This window comes from Leishmania infantum, chromosome 12, assembly GCF_000002875.2.
Source record: "Leishmania infantum JPCM5 genome chromosome 12".
NCBI classification, from domain to species: domain Eukaryota; phylum Euglenozoa; class Kinetoplastea; order Trypanosomatida; family Trypanosomatidae; genus Leishmania; species Leishmania infantum.
Window position 1 is genome coordinate 423,781 of NC_009396.2, and position 6,630 is coordinate 430,410.

Here is a 6,630-nt window from a genome sequence, read left to right on the forward strand (position 1 = left end):
TGGGCTGTTGGCTGGGCGGACTCGGCACGGTGCACCCCATCCCTCCTCCCTGCGGCCCCTCGTGCCCCCTCTCCCCTCATCCCTGCGCATGCGGGGCGGCTCGTGGTGGTGGCAGGGGTAGGCCCCTGCGGCGTAGGGGGAGGCGAGGGCGATGCGTCGCGGCCGGTGTCGGCGGTGAGGTTGTGGATGGCGTGGCGCCGGAGCGACGTGCGGCAGTGGACGCGCTTGTGCCGTCCGCATGGCGGGCGAGGGGCCAACGGGGCTCGGGCGTCTCCCACCCGGCCCTTGCTGCCTGCTGGTGGGGAGCCTGAGCCACGCCGAGGGGGACGCACGGGGTGGCTGCCGGCACGGTGTGCGCTGCTGTGGGGCGCCCTGCGTGGGGGATGGGTGGGCAGAGGCTGTGCAGGGGACCGTGCTCATGTTGCTGGGCCGCGCGCGGGGGCGGCGCGGGGTGTAGCGTGGCGCCGGCCTGCTGCTGTAGGGCGGGAGATGGACGCGTCGAAGGGGAGCTGCTTGCGCTGTGGCAGACATCGCCACCCCGGGTGCCGCCTGGGACTCGCCGCTGTCCTCACCTGCCACGTGCGGCCACCCACGCATGCGGGCGGCGAGCGACATCGGCACTCATGAGGGTTTTGTGTCCTGTGCTTCCACACCCCCAGCGCGCTTGGACAGCGCGCCCATGCAGCGGTGGGGGCCTCATGGGCAGAGGGGGTGCCCGCGCCACTGCCTGCTCTCTTGGCCCCGCGTGTCCTCCCGCGGTGATGGGGGCGAGCAAGCGAGTGCCCCTCGCCGGCCTCTCCCGCCCCACCGAGCAGCGAGAGACACACGTGAGCCACAACGGCGGCCTCGCCTGTGCTGCCGGCGTGCTGCCGCGGGCCTTTGGCTCTTCCCTTGTGTGCTGCCCTTCCCCTGTGCCTGGTGCCGTTGTTGCCTGTGCGTGGCGAGCGGGCGCGTGCAGCCGCATCCTTCCCCCGCGTGTGCGCACACACCCGTCCGTGGGCGGTGCCGGCGTCTTGCGCGGCGGTCGCTTTTCCTTTGCTCTCGTCGACTCTGGCGCAGGGTGGTGGGGGCTGCCACCCGGACACGCCCAGGCTGGCGTGGCTGAAGGCATCGCCGCTGTAGCCGCAACGGGTACGAGTGCGTGCGAGCAGGCGCAGCAGCAGTGGCGGCTGTGGTGCGGGGGTGGTGTTTCCGCCTCCCCCTCTCGGCGTCACTGGCGCCCCTACCATGCGTAGCGCGTGGTCGTGCTGCCCGTGCTGCTGTGTTGAACCGTGCTTGATGCTTGCTCCCACTGCGACGCACTTGGCCACTGCCCTGTCGCTCATCGTTATTGGTTTCATGGAGGTGCTCGTGCCGCATCTGACAGCACTGCGCACACGCACACACGCACACGCAAGGCTGCCGAGCACAGGGCCGCGCCGCGCCGGTCGCCGCTTGTCTGCGCTCTTCGCGGGGGGGGGTCGAGCGCGCACGTGCGTTTGTGCGTGCGGGCGTGGTTGACGCGTGTGCCTCGCTCTCCCGCCTCGTGCAGCCCCCTGCCTGGTGATGCTGCGCTGTGCCCCTAGCAAGCTGTTCCGCGCCACGCCGCTGCTGCGTGTGTGGGCCGCGGAGGAGGACGACGCGAGCGCCCCGCGGACGACCTTCCGGAACGTGAGGCCCGGCCGGCTGCTGCGGCTGTGGCGCCAGATGCGGCACCGCGCATGGATCCTGTACGCGTGGGATGAGGAGTGGGTGTCGCCGATGCAGGAGGGCTACCTGCACCAGCAGCGTCTCGAGCAGGTGTGCTTCGCGCCGCTGTCCGCGTACGGCATGGTGCCTGGCAGCTACTGCGATCCCCTGCTGTACAACACCAAGAGCACGTCGCCGTTCCGGTGGCACGTGGCGAACGTGCAGGGCGACATTGTCGGACACTGGTACATGGACGCCGACGAGCTGTTCCGCATCAAGGACTGGCAGCCAAGGAACCCGGACGACCCGCTGGAGATGTTCCCGCGACCGCCGCAGATGCTGCTGCGGTGGGACGAGTCGGTGGACGAGCACGGCAACCGCGCGTTCCGGTACAGGTACGACTACGATATGATGGGCCCCACGGGCAAGTGGGAGGCGTACCCGCGGTACCCCTTCTCTCACCTTTACCATGGCGGGCCAGACCAGCACGGACGCGCTGAGGGGTACGGCTTCCAGCAGGGCCACCTCCTGCGCTGCGACGAGGCGGAGGAGGAGGTGCTGCGCCGCATCATGGAGGGGGAGGACAGGGAGTGGGAGATGGTGAAGCGGACGGAGGCGGTGCAGGAGCCGTGGTCGTACCCCGGCAAGATCCGCCCGAGGGACTTTGAGGGGGCGGTGGAGCGTGCCGAGGCGCGGTTCCGCGAGCGGGTCCGACACGGCAGGGAGACGGACCCGAGCGAGGACCCCGAGTACGACCTTGTGCAGGCCAGCGAGTACGTGGAGCCGCGCGATGGGCGGCGGGCGGAATGGCGGCATTTGTGGGCGTCGGGCCGCAAGCCCGGCGAGTCGCTGCCCTTCCAAGTAACGTTCAACGACGGACTGTGCTTCGAGGAGAACGAGGGCGGCCCGCCAGCGCACCCGGCGGCGCACTACGAGGCGACGCCGAAGGGGGCGCCGCACGGGAGGTACGAGGACGCCGACGCCGCTGCAGCCCGCGCAGCCGAAGCGGCGCACAAGGCTGCGTGTGAGCAGTCGTTGAGCGAGGCGATGGAGCGGCATCGCAGGCTGTTTGGCGACACGAGCGGCGAGCCGAGCGGGCCGAGGGCGCCTCTGCCGACGGGTTGCCGGCCGATGAGGTGCGCGCCGGGCCCGCCGCTGCCATCTGGCCGCAGCCGGAGCTCGGCGCCAGAGCAGTGAGCAGCGGGCCCGTGTGTGGCGCAGGGGCGCGTGATGGGAGAGCGAGGGGGAGGGGCGCGGTGGTGAAGCGCCTCCCGGTTACGGTGTGCGCGCGTGCTCACGGCGGCGGCGGGAGGGGTGGGTGTGACGACGGCGCGACACGCTCGACACGGGTGCCGCCTCGTCTCTCTCTCCTTCGGGAGTTTGACTGCCGCCCGCCACGCGCCTGGTGCTCGCTGCCCGCCGGCACCGTGTGCGCGGCACATCCGCACCCCTGCGGTGCCTTGCAAGGCCGGCATTTGGTGCCGCATTGGACGGGCGGGTGCGGCTACGATGGCGGCGGTAGGGCTGCCTGCGCCGCACCGCTTGCGCGTGTGCGCCAACGGACCGTCCACACCCTTTCCCCACTCGTCTCCGCTCGGCGCTTCCCGGGTCTCCTGCTTGGCATGCGCTGCCGCGCTCGTAGCGGCTCGGGCAATGGGAGGCGGAGGCGGCGGCCGCTGCGGAACGAGAGAGGCGGCGATGGAGGCACGCTGGGTGAAGGGGCGCGGGGCGGTGGAAGAGCGTGCCCCGTCACCCTCCCCCTGCCCTGCGATCTGCTCCCGCTGATGCGCGACTGCCGACGGTGCCGATGCTCTGCCTTCCGTCTCCTCTACGCGCCCTTGCGTGTCTCTCGGCAGGCCTCGGGGCATCACGCACGCACCCGCACATACACGTGCGTGCGTCTGTGCGCGTGCGCGTGTGCCTCTGATGCTGGCCGCCTCTGTCGCGGCCGGCGCGCGCTGCTGCTGGCCGGGCAACGGGTGCATGCAGTCACCCAGGCCCGCATCTCCGTCCGCATCTCGCTCTCCCCGGCCCCCCGCACCGCCGCCCGCGTCCGGTGCGCTGCTTGCGTGCCTCACCGCGCGTGGCATCCGCCTCTGCCTGCTGGTATGCTGCGCGCCCCCTCGCTCTCCTCCTCCCTGCCCTGCGCCGCCCGCCCCGCAAGAGCCATGCACGCGCGTCGGCTCCCCTGACCGCCTGTGCTCACGAGCAGCCGCGGAGGGTGGGGGAGGCGAACGGATGCCGGTGCGGCTGTGCGTGCCGATGGAGGGCATCCGGATGCCGCGCTGCCGCCCGTGCCGCCGTCGCGGTGGCGTTGCGGGTGTCTCTTGTCTGGTTTGCTTTGCCGCTGCGTGCTGAGCGGAGGCGTGCGCGGCGGGCGGGGCGTTCCTGAGCGCGCCGCGGACTCCGCACACCGGGTGCGGTGAGCTGGAGGACTCGGTGGCCGGCGCTTGGAGCGATGTGGTGGGGAGGGGCTGAGGGCGTCGAGCCGCTGAGTGGCGCCGTGCGCGCGTGACGGAACGCACATCGCAGGGTGGGCTGTGCCGGCCGCCTGGCCAACTGCTCGCGCGGGTGTGCGCCGGCGCCCTGGATGAGCGGTGGCAGTGCGTGCACGGCGGCCGTGATGGGGGCCGCGGACGGCGCGACCGCGAGCGTGTGCACAGCGCGTCGCAGCCGCACCAGCGCGTGCCGTGTTCCCTGGGCGTGCGGCGGCCGCAGCCACGCATGGCGCGTCGCAGCTGTCTGGGTGGCGGAGGCACCGGCGCGCTGTAGCACGATGGGCTGGCCACACGCGAGGCTGCTGCTGCGTCGAGTGGGCGGCGTTGCTGCTTGTACGCGCTGACTGGTGCACCCGTGCGTGCATGTGCAGAGCGGCGTGAGCGCGCACAGGCGTGCATATGCCGCCACGCTCACACGGGAGTGGTGTGGCCTGCTGCGCTGGTCTCCCTCTGTTGGACGCAGGGCTGCTGGTAGGCGGTGCGGGCTGCCGGGCTTGCGGGGGCGCACGTGCGCGAGCGCTGGGTGGTGCGTGCCGCTACTCTCCCGCTGCTCTCCGCCGAGCACCCCCTCGCCGACGAGCCGCTGCCGCTGCCTCGCACATCCTTCTCTCTCTGTGTGAGGTGCATGATAATGGTATGCGGATGCTGGTGGGGCTGCGCATGGGCGCTCGCCTCTCTCCCACACGCGGGCTCGACGTATCCGTGCTGTCAGCGCTCCTGCCCACCGCCCCCACGCGTGTGTGCGCGCGCTCTGGCGCTGCTGCCGCTGGCGCTGTTGTGTGTGTGCAGGGGCGCTCCCGCCCGCCGGCCATGCTCTCTGTTTCGCTGGCCGGCCTCTCTACGCCGCTGGCGTGGGCGGAGCTCCGCGCTGCGTATCGCTCGCCCCTCGCTGCCCCTCGCTGCCCCTCCTTCTCATGTGCACTGCTCCCTCCCTCTCCCTCCCTCTCCCTCCCTCTACACTCCTCGCTGTCCCCTCGGCCGACCTCCACGGACACGCAGACGTGCGTGCGCATACACACCACCCCTCACCTCGCTGCTGCTGCTGTGACATCTCTACGGACCCTGCCCAGTCGCTGCGCCCCCGCCGCTCGCCTCTGTCCCCCGCACGAGGGTACCTACGACGTGCCGGCCACCCCGCTCTGCCCGATAAGCTGAGCTGGTGCTCACGCCCGAGCAATCCCGCCCACGGATCTGCTGCCGCGCCGCACTGCTCTTGACCCTGGCTGCGAATGGCGCTGTGCGTGCGTCGGCTGGTGCTGGCGGCGACCCTCGCCGCTGCGGTGGCGCTGCTGCTGTGCACGAGCAGTGCGCCGGTGGTGCGTGCTGCTGGAACTGCCGACTTCACTGCTGCGCAGCGGACGAACACGCTGAAGGTGCTGCAGGCGTTTGGGAGTGCGATCCCTGTGCTTGGGGAGAAGTGGACGGGCGACGACTTCTGCTCGTGGGAGCTCGTCAAATGCGGGTCATCCGGCGTCAACGTATCGTTCCATCTCTCGTTGGCTGCTGGCACGCGGCCGGAGATGCCTGTGGGCGTCGACTACACGACCGTCATGATGAAGGTGCTCGACGTTTCCCAAATGGGGCTGGGGCTGAGCGGGACGCTGCCGGAGATGCCTGTGGGCGTCGACTACAAGCACGTCATGATCAGGAGCCTCCAGTGCTACGTAATGGGAGAACTGGTCGGGACGCTGCCGGCCAGCTGGAGCAGGCTGCAGGGACTGAACTCCCTTTCGTTTTGGAGCTGCGGCGTGAGCGGTACGCTGCCCGCCTCATGGAGCTCGATGAAGTCGTTGTCGTCGTTGTGGATGCAATACTGTCCAAGTGTCACCGGCACGCTGCCGCCTGAGTGGGCCTCGATGCCTCGTTTAGAGATGCTGCGGCTGAGGCACCTGCCGCTGAGGAGTAGACTGCCGCCTGAGTGGGGCTCAATGAGATCGCTAACTATTTTGAATCTGGAGGGTACTCAGGTTTACGGCAGTCTGCCGCCCCGGTGGAGCGGAATGTCGAATGTCTGGCTCCTGGAGCTGCAGAACTGCGACCTGTCCGGCAGTCTGCCCCCCGAGTGGGCTGCGATGCCGAAGCTGCTTCGTGTGGACCTGAACGGCAACCAGTTCTGCGGGTGTGTGCCGGACTCGTGGGCCCAGAAGGTTTCTCTCCTTGTGAACATCGAGGACGAGCACAAGGGCAGGGACTGCAGGCTTGGTAGCGACTGCCGCACGACTGCTGCTCCGCAAACCACCACTACCACCACCGTTAAACCGCCCACCACGACAACGACCACCACTAGACCGCCCACCACGACAACGACCACCACTAAACCGCCCATCACTGAGCCGCCGACTGCGCCCCCTACCACTGAACTCCCCACCACGACCACTGCGAGCCCAACAGTCACGCCTACTCCTGCCCCCGAGACGGAGTGCGAAGTGGATGGGTGGTGAAGTGTGCAAGGGGGACTCCCGCG

The 6,630-nt window shown here is 70.2% G+C and overlaps 2 protein-coding genes across 2 annotated transcripts; both read left to right on the top strand.

Annotated features, from left to right (window-relative positions):
* Nucleotides 1-1,545: 1,545 nt before the first annotated feature.
* Nucleotides 1,546-2,865, top strand: LINJ.12.0669 (conserved hypothetical protein; the record flags this gene model as incomplete). Its single annotated transcript, XM_003392272.1, has 1 exon — nucleotides 1,546-2,865. One exon carries the CDS (start codon nucleotides 1,546-1,548, stop codon nucleotides 2,863-2,865), a length of 1,320 nt encoding a protein of 439 aa, XP_003392320.1.
* Nucleotides 2,866-5,395: 2,530 nt separating this feature from the next.
* LINJ.12.0670 (putative surface antigen protein 2) lies at nucleotides 5,396-6,607 on the top strand (the record flags this gene model as incomplete). Its single annotated transcript, XM_001463964.2, has 1 exon — nucleotides 5,396-6,607. One exon carries the CDS (start codon nucleotides 5,396-5,398, stop codon nucleotides 6,605-6,607), a length of 1,212 nt encoding a protein of 403 aa, XP_001464001.2.
* Between the last annotated feature and the right edge of the window lie 23 nt (nucleotides 6,608-6,630).